Source organism: Xiphophorus couchianus, chromosome 7 (genome assembly GCF_001444195.1).
Source record: "Xiphophorus couchianus chromosome 7, X_couchianus-1.0, whole genome shotgun sequence".
NCBI classification, from domain to species: Eukaryota; Metazoa; Chordata; class Actinopteri; order Cyprinodontiformes; family Poeciliidae; genus Xiphophorus; species Xiphophorus couchianus.
Window position 1 is genome coordinate 26,290,145 of NC_040234.1, and position 15,971 is coordinate 26,306,115.

A 15,971-nucleotide genomic window follows, 5' to 3' on the forward strand; every position below is an offset into this window, starting at 1 on the left:
TGCTGCAACTTTGTACTTGGTTTTCACAGCTTTCCCAGTTTGGCTTTCTCTAACCTGCTCTTGAGGTTAGATTTAAATAATGTTAGAATGCTGTTTCAATAAACAGCATTCTGAACTGAAAGAGGGTGTACTTTCTTTCCTCATATTCCTTCAGTAGTGCAGTCAGCTGTTTGAACTAGGGGTGCACCGATTACCGATCCTTAAAAAGCCTGATCTGATGATTCCGATTTTGGGCAATACTGATTTTTTTTCCTTCTTTTTTTAGTCTAAAATGTTTTTTAGACCTTTGTTGAGGCAGATAAACTCGACTTTACATGTAAGCATCGGCCGATCACTGATCTCCCAAAATGGAGGAAATCAGGGCCGATTTATCGCTGCACCTCTAGTTTGAACTTTTTGGTTGAGTAAAGTGAATGAAATCACACAGAAGGCAGACGTCAGAAGACAACGTTTTGTTTACTGTACAGTGTTTTTACAAAATATACGAGGCAAACAGACAAACCAGCACAGGGCTACTTGGCCATGCCAGACAGCCAGCTGAGCTTGAACAGAGAGGGCGCCGTCGAGTCCTCGTCCTGATCGGCCAGCTGCCTGAAGAGACTGCCAGGCCGGAAAACGTCGTCACTTCCTGCTGCGGAGGACTGAGGAGCCTGCAGTGGGAGGACAGAGGGGCTGTCATGACTGGAGGAGAGCTTCCTATGAAGTCTGTTTATTGTTAATGTTCAATAAAACCAGAACACGTCAGGCAGTTAGTGGCTCCATGTTAATATTAGATCTGATCAGTGAGTCCATTCCTCCATGTTGGGAAGAAAACCTTCAAGCAAAGGATTCAAACAAGGTGATGCCTCTGTTGCTTCATAGAGCAGAACCAGGTAAAAGAAGCCAGAGATGAGCCAAAACATTATGACCACTCATACATGATCAAGATGTACAGTAAGTCCTGATTGTTTAAAACTGAGCGTGAATTTGGGCCTTGTACACATGTAGCTGGGTTTTTATAAAAAGAAAAACTTCGTCACAATGTTTTAGAAAATAATATTGTTCACACCGGGATAGGTTTCAGGAATATTTTCATCCACACAACCTGCTCAACCCACCCCTGAGCGACGATTTAAAGCGGCAGTAATATGTGTCTTTCAGAAACATGGTGAAATTTTATAACACAATCAAGTTACCGTGTTACCATCAGTTGTTATAGAAATGCTGTAAATATCAAACATGACTTTGATGAAGTTTTTTCTTTTAATTTAACACATTTAAATTGGGTCTCTGTCTCTTTAAAAACTCCTGCTCTTTCTGGAACGCCGCCTTCAGGAAGTCATCACAACATGGCTCCTCTATTAACCCTTTAGCAACGTTTCACTGAGAAGCAGCTTGTATAAAGACGTGCAGTTCCACCAGGTGTTTGCTAATTGCTGCTGGCTAGTCTGAAGGAGCTGAGTGAGAGTGTTGCCATGGAGGGCTGCTATGTGAGGAGGAAGCGCTGAAGCTTGGAAACTGCAGCCCTCAGGAAGAGCTGCACCTCTAAGGCGGGCCTAGGTCCATCCAGGCATTTTGCACACCTGAATGGTTGCCATGGAGATTGAAGGATTTCTCAAACATGAAATGAAAGAATCAAAGCAACACTTCAGGTATGTTTTTGATGAGAGAATAACATTATAACATGATGTAAAGCTCAAAAACGTACATTATATTCCTTTCTTAAACATGCCAAGCCAATAGGAGGAAGCTAAAAACCTGTGTCAGCCAATTAGATTGCTTCAAAAACAACCATGGATTCCTGATAGGAGATTCATTTGTGTGAACAGATATACAATGTTCAAAAGGCGTATTAGAATATAAAGTATATTGGTGAATTCTTTGCTGCAGACTATAATGCACCGGATCATAAATTTCTTTCCCCATGTACACATGCAAACACAAAGATGGTGTTTTCTTAAATCTCCATTAAATAATCATTTTTAGTGATATTAAACAGAGATTTTGTGTGGATGAAAGATCAAAGCGCATAAAAATTTATTGATTTTCCCAGATAGTCGGCTACATGTGACCAGGCCTTAGTTTAGGAAGTGGAGCCCAGTTCTCATGGCTGTGATTGGTGTGGCCATAAAAAGCAGGTGGTCAAAACGTTTTTGACTGACCCAAGAAAAATGAGTGATGAGTCAGGTATAGACGATCCCTGACTTAAAGCGGTACAAAGTTTGGGTCGGCTCGTTCAAACAGCCATCTTGCTGTTTCCAACATAGGCCAGGATGAAAATACAAAGAAGTGAAGTAGTGCACCCACACCGCCACTGCTCCGACTAAATCAAAGCACAACCAAAACACACCCAAACAGAAACAACGCTGGTGAACTTGCCTGAAGGCTTCAGAATCTCAGAATCTCTGGGAGGAGAGAGAGTGTGACAGAAAACGCTTTACCCAGATGGAACAAAAAATAAATAAAAAAATATCACTCTGTGGCTGCCAGGAAATGAAAATGTCCTCTCAGAACACCGACCCAGAGCAGCTTCAGCACCCCGAACCCTGCGGCTCCAGAACTTACCAGGTTCTGAGACTTGTCCGATCCCCTGGAGGAGGATGTGGGTTTGCGAGCGTTTGACATGCTGAGAGGTAATAACCCGAACCTGCAACAGACAGGACCTGCTGATCAGACATACCACAGCAACCAGATCATCATGCAGTGATCATGTAATACCTGACAAGTGAGAACATCAACTCTGATAGACTCAATATTCTAGGTCAGTTTTCATATTTAAAGGAGCAGAGTTCTATGTTTTCCAGTCATATATTCTGATTTTATAGCACAATTAAGTAACTGTTTTACCTTCAGTTGTTATAAAAAATACTGTACATTTCAAATAAAACGTAAAACTAATTTTACTTCCTAATTTATCGCCTTGAAATTGAAGAGCCTCTGTCTCTTTAAAAACTTCTGCTCTTTCTACTCTGTCTTCAGGAAGTCATCACAACATGGCTCCTCTATTAACACTTTAACAACATTTTTACCAGCGTTGTACTGAGAAGTAGCTCCAATAATGAGCTCAGCAGATTCTCAGTTCCACCAGGTGTTTGCTAATTGCTGCTGGCTAGTCTGAAGGAGCTGAGTGGAGGAGTTGTGGTGGAGGAATACTGAGTGAGGAAAAAGCTCAGAAGCTTGGAAACTAGGTCCACTCGGGTATTTTTCCACACCTGAATTACCATGGAGAATAAAGGATTTCTCAGATATGCATGAAAGAATCGAGGTAACACTCCAGGTGTGTTTATAAAGAGGCATTAACATTGTGACATGATGTAAAGCTCAAAAAGTCAATTTTACATAATACTGCCCCTTTAAAGAAAACCAAAAATCTGCATCGGTGATTGGTGAACGTCTGATGGAGAACAAAACATTTCACTTCCTGTTTATTGATGTTCATGTCTGACCTGATCTGACTGCTGGCCAGTGGCAGGATGTTGTAAGGCTCCTGGGAGTTGACAGTGCTGCTCCGCGGCGCAAACTGCTTCTCTGAACCAGTCAGGAGGCCGAGCAGCACCTGGAACACGCAAACACATGGCAGCTACTGGAACATGTGAACACCAGCCTCTTCTGATGAGTGTTGCAAGCGTCTGAGACATCAGGTTGCTTCATGACTGTGTGCATGGCAACAACATACTGAGGTCCTCTGGGACAGACGGTTGAGATTGGCGTTCAGCGGAGGTGTAAACACATCCAGGTCAAAGGGGTCAATGAAGCTTTCCAGCCAATCACATATCTTATGGAATCTGGAAAATAAACACGGCACACTGTTTAAATATGAAAATAAACCAAAAAAACAATTAAATGTGGTTTAAGTTTGATTTGTGTCTTTTCTCTTCACTGTGCAGCACATCATGTGATCTGACAATGTTTTAATGCTTTAGTTCTTTCAGAAGTCAAGACTTCTCTAAAAGCAGAACTTGGAACCACATCGTTTTAAGGCTTTGATTTTGTGCATTTCTCCGTTTTTAGCTTTGAAAGGCACACAGCATCGCTCTGCCTCCCTGATCCTCCAGGCCGACCAGAGTTGCTTCCTACCTCGGGTCCTGCTGGGATCTGGAGGTCTTGCCCTCCTCCACTCTGCTCCCCAGTGTGGAGTTAAGGTAACGCAGGTCGAACAACAACTGCAAGGCTCGGTTCTGAGTTATGGGGAGGACACCCTCCTAATGAACAGGAGAAGAGAGAAATTCAGAGAAGAAGAACTTGTGTCTTTAGGACACAAATTACTTACTAATTCACTATTTTTGTTGTAATTTCAGGGCCAATTTACAACAAATGAAAAACTTATTAAATAATTGTTTGAATGTGTTGCTATTTTTAAAAAAAAAATTAGAAATAAACACAGATGAAATAGTCTTCAATTGCTGTTTGAAGCAGCCAATCAGATGTCAGGGTCTCCCTAGTCCCGCCCACTGAGTTTGATTGATCAGGCTGATAACTTAACTTAATTTATAATGTGCTTCAGCACAAGAACGTAAAATGATTCATTAAATCATGAAATAATTATATGTGGTTTTTAAAAATAATACCAATACTTTTAATGGAGGCCCATTTGTTAATTCTATATTTAATAAGTTATTTTTGTACTGATTTCTAATTTTGACCTGAGCCTTCAGAGCCACATAAAGACGGTTACAAAGTCGGCCTCCTGTCACCTAAAGAACATCTCCAGGATCAGAGGACTCATGTTCCAGCAAGATCTAGAGAAACTGTCTTGTTGATGAAATGTGCTACAGAAATAAACTTGACTTGAACACTTAGCAGAAAATCAACTCTGTCCCTCCAAACATTTGCGAGCCGTTGTGTTCCTCACCGCGTCCCGTCGCTGCTCTGCCAGGACGTCGTAGCGATGCAGAACTTGACCAAGACAGGACTGAAGCAGATCCTGCAGGGTGGGCCGGGGAAGAGCATGACCCCCGACCCTGTTCACCTCCACGCACAGCTGGAACAGCAGAGACTGCACAAACCAGGACGCCTGACGGGACACAAGACTCGGGAGTCCGTCACGTGAAACGGCAGCAAATCAAAGAACCAACTTCCTGTGACATCGTTCTGACCTGAACTGGAAGGCGGATCTTGGACGTGACGCTGTTCCCTGATTCAGACTCTTCCTGGATCTCCAGATCCTCCCAGCCTGTTGCGGAGCTCAGAACCGCACCAGCAGACTCCGCCAGCAACGCCGCGCCAAACGTCTCCATCAGCTCCTGTCGAAGCACGAGCCGCGATGAGCAACACGTCAGCACAGCACTGAGGCCGAACCTGTCCACACGTAGCCAGATATCTGGGAAACCGAGGATATTTTTCATACGATTTCACCTTTCATGCACATGTAGCGTCCATTTAATAGCACTAGGACAATGAAACCTCCAACCAAGACTTTGTGAATTCTCCTTTTTCGCGTTTGCGTGGGGACGCTGAAAACTGAGATTTAGAAGGAAGCGCACGACAGTCTGCGACAAATAATGCAGCATAATGTCACATATGTGACCATTGTTACTGCTTGGCCAGTAGCAATGGTCACATAGTGGAGGAAAGATGGCTGCCATCAGAGAGCTGCTGATTTTCACATTGTTTCTGACTCTAGCTCCAATTCACTGAGTAGAGAGCGATTGGAGGTCAGCTGTTTTATACCAATCTTAACTATCTTTCCCAATACAGAGACACAACGCCGTTCAACCTCCACATACTGGCTGTAACTGGACTCCCAGTCAACAGCATCTTGTGTTTTATTAACTTTATGTTCTAACGCTGTATTTTAATTTGAAGGATTGTGATTGGCTGACATAGGTTTATGTTTGCCCTACACTGCCCTCTATGGGTTTGGCATGTTTAAAACAATGTAATTCAGCAGGTTGGTGTGGATGAACATGTTTCTTAAACCGATCAGATTATTTCATAAAGACGATGGTCACCGCTACGACGCTTTATAAAGACCGGGCTACATGTGGACTCGGCCTGAGACTTTATGTTTCTGACGGGTTCTGACTTTGGAGAGGGCGGAGCTCCAGATGCGGTAAGCGTCCATGCTGCAGCCAAGAAGCTCCTCCTTCAGCTCAGCCCACTTGGCCTGCGCTGGACTGACCTCTGGGGCGGCCTTGGATTTGCCCAGCTTCTTTCCCTGCCTGGGGGTCCCCTTGGGCGAGGCTTCCCCGGTGCTCCGTCTGCCCAGGAGGCAGTGCTTCAGGCTGGGGCAGAGCTCGCCCACGGACTGGCACAGCCTGGCCATGAACAGGACGGAGCTGAGGCGGGTCGGGGCAGAGCCCAGCTCGGTGCGGACCGACGACAGGATGTGGCGAACGCAGGCCACGCAGGCTTCGCGCAGAGCTTCCTCCACCGCCGCCGAGTCCGTGTAGCGGTTAAACGAGTCCGGGGGTCCGCAGGAAGGCGGCGCGGCCGGGATGGAGTCGGATCCTGCCGAGAGCAGAAAAGCACATGGAGGTCAGCAGACCTCACCTACAGCAAGTTACATCATTCAGACAGTTTGCTACAGCTTCTGTGGTTTACAGAGGTCAGAGGTCAGGAGTCTGGAAAGTTTTCACACCTTGGAAACATTTTCCCATTATATCATATTGATTTTATTTGACACAGGAGTATGGAAATGTTAAGTGAATTGAATAAAATACATGAGTCAACAGATTTTTAGTTTTTGTTGGGGTTTTTTAAACCAAAAACTGAAGACTGGTTTTCAGCCCCTGGACTGTCCAACCAGGCACTTCTTTATAAGTTTAATATTGCAGTGATTATTGTAGAATATTACAGCTGTGCTCATAAGTTTATATACCTAGGTAGAACTTTTTAATTTTTTTAGCCATTTGTTAGAGAATATGAACAAAATCACAAATAGTCAGTGGTTGGGAGAAACCATTTATTGTCAAATAAGTGTGTGTATTCTTTTAAAATCATTATGACAACAGAAACTACCCAGAGCCTCATCCACTAATACCACCAAACACTCCAGGCTGTCAATGTTAAAGGGGGGCATTCAAAGTATAGGGAGCCAGGGTATGTAAAGTTTTGATCAGGTTCATTTGGGTAGTTTCTGTTATTATTATAATTTAAAAAGAGTACACAAAGTCATTTGACAATAAAAGGCTTTGTGATTTACCATGAGTGAAAAAGTGTTTGTGTTATCATTTATATTCTGTGGAAATGAGGAAAAAATAAATCAAGAATTCTGATAGAATATGTAAGCTGTGGATCAGGAATACCTGTGTCCTGTGATGGGAGGTAGTGCTGGAGGTCGTCCAGTCTGGCTCTCAGCTTTGCGTCCAAAGAGGAGCAGAAGTTCTGAACGCAGGGCGTCAGGGCCTGCGTTTTCATGGCCAGCCCGCTCCTCTGCTGCTGCTGCTGGCCCCTCTGGGCCACACTGACCCAGGCTGCGTCACTCAGCAGGTCCCCCGGAGACTCTGACCACAGGAAGGACGCCACGTCCGCCTCGTACTGAGCACCGCGACCGGAGAGCGGGTTGCTGCCGGCGGCGGCCTGGACCGGTCGGCCCTCCAGGTCCCTCACGGCCGAGGTCAGCAGCTGCACCGAGCTTGTTGCGATGGCCTCCGTTTCCTCTTTGGTGATGGTCTTGGGGGCGAAAAAAAGGGGGGAAAAAATGTTAAGTTTGATCTTACATTGCTTTTAGTGATAGGTGGGTAAACAACACAGAAGATTCAAAATATCCTTGAAATTAGAGGAGAACCCACCTGAAGGCGGTGAAGGAAGAGCTGCTGCAAGAAGTCCTCCCACACAGCCAGGGGGCGCCCCAGCATCTGCTGACATACGTTACCCCAGTGCTGACTGATGGAGTCTGTGATCAGAAGGTCCCACACAGCGTCTCTAATGGCTGCCAGAGCCTTGAGGCTCTTCACGTAGACCAGGAGGGTGCCAACGCCCTGACAGATGTCCTGCTTGCAGCTGAGAACAGAAAAGTTGCAGGAGAAGAACCGGTTACCAAACTAACCACATGAAAGCCCCAGTGGAACACAGAGGAGTTTGTTTTTGTGAAGAGACAAAAAGGGAGTCCTCACGTATTGATCCACTGCTGCAGCGTGTCCCGGAGCTGCTCCGCCTGGATGGGCTTAGCCAGGGTCCGGAGGGTGGGCTGAAACTCCATAATGGATGGAGGCAGATACCTGAACCAGCTGCCTGTACTCCACACCTGCTGCAACACCTTTCTGCCTTTACCTGGCGACACAAGACCAGGATATCACCCTGATCAACGAGCAACAACTCCTACGCAGGTAGAAACACGGAACACTGGGAATAATCAAGTTCAACGGAGCAACAGTTCTAATCTAATTGGAACCAACAGAACCAAAGAGAGTGAGAAGTAGAGGGGAGAGAGTCTGCCTGTGTCTGTGAAGAGGCAGAAATCCTGGCTACAACAACTGGCTGGACGTATGGGGTTATGTTGAGCTGCATCACAATCACATTGCATCCTTTCAATAGCATCTGGAAACAGTAAATACTATATAGCTGAAGTACTGCCTTAAGTACTGAAGAGATAAAAAGACAGACATCTGTTTGTTGAATTTCTGGCTAAACTAATTAAAATGCAGAATGAAGGCCTTTAAATTTGATATTTGAAATTATCTTGAAAATAATATTAAAATCTCGATTCGTCTCGTTCTTGTGAACTCAGCATCTTGTCCCGTCTTGTCTCGTTAGCGTTGGGTATCGTAACACCTCTAATCACAAGTCATATCATGACTTCCGTGTATCTTGCAGAAACACATTTAGAGGTGCAGCTGAGCACGAGCAGGTTCTACAGACGGTGACAGTTTGTCTTACCTGTGGGAGTGCAGGAGGTTACATTCTCCAAGGTGGAGAAGAGCATGCCACAGCTGAGGGCGCCCTCTGCTGGCCTGGGAGCCCCCTCAGCAGGCATGTAGAAGACGGCGTAGGCCTGGAAGAGCGTGGTGATCAGCAGCTCCACCAGGCTGCACACCTGGGCCTTGATCCCTGCGCCTGGGGGATAAAAACACGCCACGAGTTGGTTCATTGTCAAAACTACGACAGAAAACCAGCAATTTATCTGAATGTACGCCCACAAGCTGCTAGTGGCTGCGGTCAGAGTGTTTCAGCTCTGCGGTCGGGCTGTTCGGTTAACATGACCCTTGACCTCCACCTGTCCGTGCAAAGGACTTCCTCCATCCATCTCCAAAAATATTTGAGGGTAAGAGGATGGTGTTCTTATCTCGCCAGAATGACAGACGATTAATGACTTATTGCCATTAATAGTGCAATGATATCATCCACCTGCTGCTATAGTAACCAGGGTAATTATAGTTAACGAAAATTAACAAAATAACGAAAATTGGAATTGAGAAGACATTTTTGCTAACCAAACTTTTTAAAAAAGTTGAATGAATTGCAAAAAACTATAATTATGTTATGTGTTTTTAAAACTAATATTTGGAGACATAAGCACAATACAATAGTTTGATCTTTCTGAATTCCTCACTTACAAAAAATAACCATATATCACAAACTAGAAGTAGCACTGTAACTAATAAAAACTAAACTAAATCACATTTAACTAATGAAACTAATAAAAACTAACAAACACACTAAAAATCTATTATAACAAACTGAATTAGACACAACCTAATAAAACTCAACTCTAATGACAAACCCAAAACTATCAGAACCCTACATTAGCCTGTATCCTACCATGGCTTCTGGTTCTGTTGGTTCTGTTTAACAGATAATCTGCTGTTAAACAGCAGATTATCTGCCTGGGTTGGACTATCAGTACCTCATAATGTGACCACAGTTCACCGAAGGAACAGTACCGTGTTGCGGTTGGTTCAGCAGCTGGTGGATGGAGGCCTTCCTGGCCAACAGGAAGTCAGCCAGAGCCTGGCGTGGTGAGCTGTCTTCCAGCAGCATGGTGGAGACCAGGGCCTCGGCGATAGCCTGGTCCGACACGGCACGGCCGCGCAGCAGAGACCTGCTGTCCAGGAGGATGGTCGACCTGGAGGGAGACGGCGTTGAGAGGCGGAGCCAGACATCTGCCGCCAGCAGGAATCTGACCGCCGATTGGCCGACAGGAAACTCAAAAATCTTATATTAGCTGATGCAAGTATAAGATGCTAAAAGTAGTGACAATTAGTAACTTCTTTGTTTTTATGCCGATGCTACACATTGCTGCAATTTTGTCTTTTCACAAGACCTGGAGCAACCTTGTCACAATAACAAATTTTGTTAGATAATAAACTGCTTCACTAATTATTGTGATTTACAATAATATTGTGTTTTCTTTTTGCTTTTCTTGGCTCTTGTGGCCTTTATTTCACAGTAGACTGACAGGAAAGCAGGTTACAAGAGAGGGGGAAGACATGCAGCAGAGGTCATCGGGTCGCGACTCTGACCTGTGACAGGCGCCTTGAGGACTGAGGCCTCCTGCACCAATACTGTAATAGTATTGTTGTTTTGAGATTATTTACAGATAATATATTGAAAATGCAAGTTTTCTCTCTCAAAGTTCAATAAATTTTAATTTAGCAAAGAACACAACACTGGAACCGGAAGATATTTTAAATATCCAAAATAAAAGACGATAAATAAAATGGAAATGAAAACCACGTACAACCTAAACCGTGAATAAAATGGATCATGAAGTTTCTGTAAAGAAAACTGCCCTTCAAAAGTATCATCAGAAAGGAAATGATCAAGTTCATTTTAATTTATCACGCAATTAATTGATTATTGTGACAGGCTTAACCTGCAGATTAGCAATCAGCAGGTTAAGCACAACACTGCATTTCTACGCAAGACTGGTCCTCCCTATTTGTTTCACTATGTGAAACATTTGTTTCAATGCAGTTTGACCCTTTGACCCTTCTCGTACCTGAAGTGTCCGGTGGTGGCGACCTGGCGTACCAGGATGGGGAAGCGGGCCAGCACGGGGCTGTAGAGGCCGCCTGATGCGGCCTCCAGCTGCAGCAGGCTGTGCAGGTGGCAGCAGAGCAGGTAGAGCTGGGTGGCCTGCAGGTACTGGGCCGCCTCCATGGAGCTCCAGATGCGCTCTGGGATCTCCAGGAGGAGCTTGATCTGGGAGGTCATGGTGTAGAACTTCTCCTGCCACTGCCTCTGGTTCTGGTTGTGGTTCTGCAGCAGGACATAAACAAACATGATGATGATGATGATGATGGAAGGATCAGCTCTCCATCAGCTGAAACTCTTCATGTTGTGACGGGATTGCTTGAGGGTCTGCTTCGAGTTTGGGTCAGGAGTGGACCTCTAACCAGAGCAGTGACCGGTACCTCCAGTCTGCTGCCTCCCGCTCCGTTCCTGCCCTGCTTCAGCGTGCGGCAGTACCGCTGCATGTCCTGGATGGATTCCACCACGCTTTCCGAGCACTCCCGCATCTCTCCGATGGTGTCGGCTGCGTCGATCAGGTCCCGGTACCGCTCCCCGACCATCTGCCTCAGCTCCTCCTTCTTCTGCTCGATCTCCCCGCGGACCTTGCGTTCGACCCGGCGGATCTCCTCGGTGCTGTAGCGCTCGAACAGAGCCGCCGGGTCCTTAATCTCCGAGACCCGCAGGGCCAGCACGGGGTCCCCGGCCATCATTCGCCCCCCGACAAGTTCAGCTGGTGACTGAAAGCCAACCCGGAAAACGGTGGAGAGCTACTTCCTGCTTCCACGTAGCAAATGTTGGTGACGTCATATGTGTTTTGCGCGCTCATTGGTCAACAAAATTGTCTGTCAGAGAAGATTTCCGTTTAGGACTGATCCCGCCCACCGCATCCAAAGATAAATAAAAACCTAACAGGAAGAAAATATTAGAGTTAATATTTGGTGGGATCATTTTCAAGTCTTTTTATGAATATCATTTTTATGAATTCAGACCACATAAATGCAATCAGTTCTTTACTGTTCGGTCTCTTATTATTATTATTATTATTATTATTATTATTATTATTATTATTATTATTATTATCACAGTATGGAATGTCTCTTAGAGATGCAAAAAACAGCAACATTGGTAGAAAAAAAGAAACAAAACGGGACCATAAAAACAAGCATGGAAAAGTAAGGCAAATCAAAGTAAATGGAGTATTTAAATAAAAAGAAAAAACAATTTAAACCATCTATATTTGACTCCAAATGACTCTTAGAAACATTTGCTTACATTTATGTAAACAAATGCAAAGTGGTACGTCACAGTCATCCCGGAGCCCTGATCATGCCACACCCACTCCCTTACCTGCTCCTGTTTCAGTCAGGAGGGTGGAGCATCAGCAGGTGCAACACTATAAAAAAAAAAAATCTTTGTACCCGGAAGGAAAAAAAAACAAACAACAAGCGACTCTTCGTACAGGTAGGTTTGACTCTGGTTATTTCAGTAAGACTATAAAGAATACGCTTGTATTTACTGAAGAAATGAATATTTAAAAAATAGTTCCGATCTATCGCTGCCAGCAGTCGGATGAATGATAATAACTTCCACAAAGGTCAGTTCAGGGCCCGCGGTGAAGCTGGTTTAGGTCGGATGCTCCTCAGATATTCGCTCCGTGGTTCCCTGCTGTCAGTGGGGCGGGTTTCACACCGTGGGCTGTTGCACAGACGGCGGATTTCTCGGCTCCATGTTCTCGCTGCAGAAAGCGGAGGCTCCTTTAGGGACCGTCAACAAATTTACAGTCGGTCGAAACACGAAGAGGGAAAAACAACAACAACAAAAACCCAGTAACTTCCAGGTCATGAGCCCTATTGACACCAAATCAATACTCAATTGTGTTAATATACTATATTAATTAAAAACACCAACCTTTCATTACAAACAGTCTGACGTCCTCCGCATTTCCCCAAAGATTGAGACGTGATTCGCTGATATACGGCCAGGTTTAAAGATGAAACTTTCCCAAGAATGGGTGAAGGTGTCATCCCTTCAATCAACTTTCTCACTAATTCTAGCTGCAACCTTGACAGGCCACTGTTGTTCTCCTGACCCAACCAGGACAAACCCACTATCACCTGAACTGTTAGCATTCACTGATAAAATGGATGAACATCTACTGGACATAGTGACCAGCACTGGAGCGGCACACTGCCGGTCAGAGGAAGTTACTTTAGATTTCCTTCAGTTACTAAAATGGGGGAAAAAATGTCCGTCTGATTTACAGTTGTGAAAAACAAACTTATGGTGTGAAAACAAAAAAAGTTTGGTGGTGGCAATATCATGTTGTGAGATGCCAACCACCTCTATTAACAGATTATTAGACTTGTAATAATCAATGTGTTGATATTTAAGCATCAGTACAAAACACTGTTGATTTTTCCCCCCTTTTAAATAAAGACAGTCAGATCACATGATTTACTTATGTAGAACAATTTGTGTTTTTACTCAAAGTCATCAGTCATAATCTCATACTTGTCCATGCCTGGTTCTAAATAGTTCTTACAATAATTCACTCCTCTGGCAGAGTTCAGTCCGTGTTTCTCTGGGAGCAGACTGGGAGATGGATCAGAGGAACATCCAGCAGGAATTTCAGGACCAGTTCAACGATGTGGTCTCCAGACTGCAGTCGAAGCAGATGTTCCAGTCTGACTGGGACATCGCTTCTTTTGCCATCTTCTTTATCTTCATTGGTAAGAACTGTGGCGCTCAAAGCGGCAGCATGTTGGAGTTCAGTTTGGTTTATTAGTGTATTCAAAACAGTGGGAATCATTTCTTGGACGGCTACTTTTTACCTTTACTTGAGTAAAAATATGTTGAAGTTGTGCTTCCTTTACTTGAGTACGATCTTGGGCTGCTCTACTGAGCTCTGCTAACATCACAAAGGTTCAAATTATACCTCAGCTGAAGCTTGGTTTCCAAAGCACACGTTGGAGGATTCTTTTCCGGTTTTTGTACAAATATTGACAGCTGAACTCTTCCTGCTTCTTGTCACTGTTGTGCACAGGCGTGGTTCTCACATTGGTCTTGCTGGTTCTGATCCGGTGCTGCTGCTGCTGCTGCAACTGCTGTGACGATGAAAAGGTAAGAACTCTAAGGTTGAAGTCAACAGCAGTATTGTCTCTGGTATGATGTAAGACAAGCACAAATGAAGCTAATGACAGTAGTTATGTAACACACACCAAGTATCTTAGGAATTATGAAGCATCTGATGGTGACATGGTGGCATGCGGGGCCCCAAATGGAAATCCGCTTAGGGCCCCACAAAAGGCTTGGGCCGGCCCTGGGTGGCCGCGCAGGAAGGGCTGACTTGATGGAAACCAAATATTCACTTTCAGTGACAGATTTAAAAGTGTAAACGTTTGTCCATGAGCTGCACAGTATCTGCACCCGGTTCTTGGTCTGGGCTCCTTGTGCTTGAGTTTCTCCATCAGCGCAGCGAGGCGGGGAGGAGACCGGCCCGGTTCTGCTGGGGTTCTGGAAGCCCAGGTTGTTTCGGAAGCTGTCTCTCATCTTCTTCTTGTTCTGGTCAGGCCACTTTTCTGATGTTACCATGGTGATTAAAGACATCTAGACTTTTGGTCTGGTAGACAGCAGGACTGACTTTAGAATTTGTTAAACCCAGTGGACCAGAACCAGCAGGTGACATGACACCCCAGATCATCTCTGATCACAGTTTTCACGACTGTGAAAACGTCACTCTGGACTTCACGCAGTGAGGGTTCTCTCCACACTTTCTCCAGACTCCGGGACTAAAAATGTACTTTCATCTGATAAGAGGACTTTGGACCTCTGAGCAACAGTCTTGTTGCTCAGAGGTCCATCTGTTGATGGTGTTTCTGGGTGAGGAGTGACCCAACACATACAGAGTGACAGCTGTAGCTCTGAGTCAAACATTAGATGAACTTTACTTCAAAATCATCTCAAAGCTGCAGTTGTCTTGTCGATGACTTTTTCCTTCCACAAAACTTTCCACTCATATTTTTAGATACTGCAATCTGTAAACATTCAGCTTCTTTAGCAACAACCTATTCTGTCTTACCCTCCATATGATTGTGTAAGTTAAAGCTTAACATTTCTGTAAAAAAATAATCATTTTGCATATTTAAATCAATAAACCCGAATCTTGAGCTTTCAGTTGCGAAAAATAATAAAATGATCAGAAATGAATGCTTAAAATAGTTTAGCTTAAGCATTCTGCTGTTTTTTAATAATACGTTCATATTGCCACGCAAGAGAACATAATACACTTTAGAAATACCAACTCACTGACATATACTGCTACTCATATACTGCTACATGTTGTGTGTGTTGCTGACTGAAGTGTTTATTATTTTGTGTGTGTTCTTTCTGAACAGCCACGCAGAAGAAAGGTCGGCATAGAGAACTACGGCATGGAGCCCTGAGCAACCCGGTCCGACTGCGGGAGGCCGAGCAGAACCTTCTCATCCTCTTCCTGTGCCAAAACGCACACCGGAATCAAAACGCTTCAGACAGAATGTAATTCCTGCACAATGTTTTTTGTTTGCCCAAATGGAAAGTTAGTAATTGTTTTTATTCCCACTCGCAGCTTTGTGGGTTTTGTTGCCAGGTTACCACAGAGCAGCTAGGAGACCTGTATGTAGATTTGCTAAAAATGTTTCAAATTTAATTAAATGTCTTTATTGAGTAATAAAGCAGTTTAATGTTTGGCTCTGTGTCCTCCTGTGCTGCTCAGTCAGCAGTGAGTGTGTTGAGCCGCAGCAGAGGAATCCAGCAGGTTTTCTGTACAGCTGGAGCCGAGTCCAAACTTCACAACGGTGAAAACGGAGCAGAAAGGATTTCACTGGGGAGGAGTTTAATGGGACACACAGAGACAGAGCTGCAGTGGAATCTGACACCGTGTCACCACTTCCTGTGAGACCGACTCCTACTGACCCAAACACCCAGCCTTCCTCGAATGGTAGCAGCCCAGAATAACGGCAAAGCTACAGGAGATTCAGTTTGGGCTCTTCAGAATTTAGTACGTTGAAAATTAAAGTCGAGGCAAGTGTTGATTGGATTTAAATCAGGAATTTAAA

General features: G+C 44.5%; 2 protein-coding genes across 3 annotated transcripts; one reads left to right on the forward strand and one right to left on the reverse strand.

The window, feature by feature from the left end:
• Positions 1-437: 437 nt before the first annotated feature.
• cog1 (component of oligomeric golgi complex 1) lies at positions 438-11,662 on the reverse strand. 2 transcript variants are annotated; one of them, XM_028023992.1, is made up of 16 exons: positions 11,277-11,662; positions 10,862-11,121; positions 9,804-9,985; positions 8,800-8,976; positions 8,037-8,193; positions 7,713-7,923; positions 7,227-7,593; positions 6,005-6,429; positions 5,076-5,222; positions 4,832-4,993; positions 4,057-4,181; positions 3,656-3,764; positions 3,426-3,535; positions 2,545-2,626; positions 2,359-2,384; positions 438-650 (listed from the first exon to the last, which is right to left on the reverse strand). In XM_028023992.1, the coding sequence occupies exons 1-15, from the start codon at positions 11,583-11,585 to the stop codon at positions 2,376-2,378; spliced, it is 2,832 nt and encodes a 943-aa protein (XP_027879793.1). In that variant the 5' UTR covers positions 11,586-11,662; the 3' UTR covers positions 438-650; positions 2,359-2,375. The 2 variants fall into 2 exon arrangements, with proteins under 2 accessions (XP_027879793.1, XP_027879792.1); XM_028023991.1 differs by lacking the exon at positions 2,359-2,384.
• Positions 11,663-12,223: 561 nt separating this feature from the next.
• On the forward strand, positions 12,224-15,602 carry smim22 (small integral membrane protein 22). The gene is made up of 4 exons (XM_028024017.1): positions 12,224-12,336; positions 13,439-13,604; positions 13,919-13,995; positions 15,270-15,602. Exons 2-4 carry the CDS (start codon positions 13,475-13,477, stop codon positions 15,315-15,317), a joined length of 255 nt encoding a protein of 84 aa, XP_027879818.1. The 5' UTR covers positions 12,224-12,336; positions 13,439-13,474; the 3' UTR covers positions 15,318-15,602.
• Positions 15,603-15,971: the final 369 nt, after the last annotated feature.